This window comes from Phaethon lepturus, unplaced genomic scaffold (assembly GCF_000687285.1).
Source record: "Phaethon lepturus isolate BGI_N335 unplaced genomic scaffold, ASM68728v1 scaffold28659, whole genome shotgun sequence".
Taxonomy (NCBI): Eukaryota; Metazoa; Chordata; class Aves; order Phaethontiformes; family Phaethontidae; genus Phaethon; species Phaethon lepturus.
Window position 1 is genome coordinate 1077 of NW_010565994.1, and position 213 is coordinate 1289.

Here is a 213-nt window from a genome sequence, read left to right on the forward strand (position 1 = left end):
GCTGAACGGCTTCATGTCCACCAGGTAGGTGAGGACGGTGAAGAGGGTGGAAGCGCAGCAGAGCACCGACCAGATGCCGATCCAGGTGCGGGAGAAGCGCAGCTCCTCGGGCCCGAAGTACATGAGCCCGTAGAGGCGGCCGGGCTCGCAGGGCGCCCCACAGTCCTTCTCCCCCAGGAAGCGGTAGTTCAGGTAGGAGGGCACCTTCAGCGC

The 213-nt window shown here is 65.7% G+C and overlaps 1 protein-coding gene across 1 annotated transcript in view; it reads right to left on the reverse strand.

Moving 5' to 3' along the window:
- LOC104627225 (frizzled-1) overlaps window positions 1-210 on the reverse strand; it is a gene marked incomplete at its 5' end in the record, with an annotated part of 1205 nt that extends 995 nt beyond the window's left edge. Inside the window, one exon of the mRNA XM_010295355.1 lies at window positions 3-210. Within this exon, the coding sequence (XP_010293657.1) occupies window positions 3-210 (208 nt within the window). The remainder of the gene's footprint in view (window positions 1-2) is intronic.
- Between the last annotated feature and the right edge of the window lie 3 nt (window positions 211-213).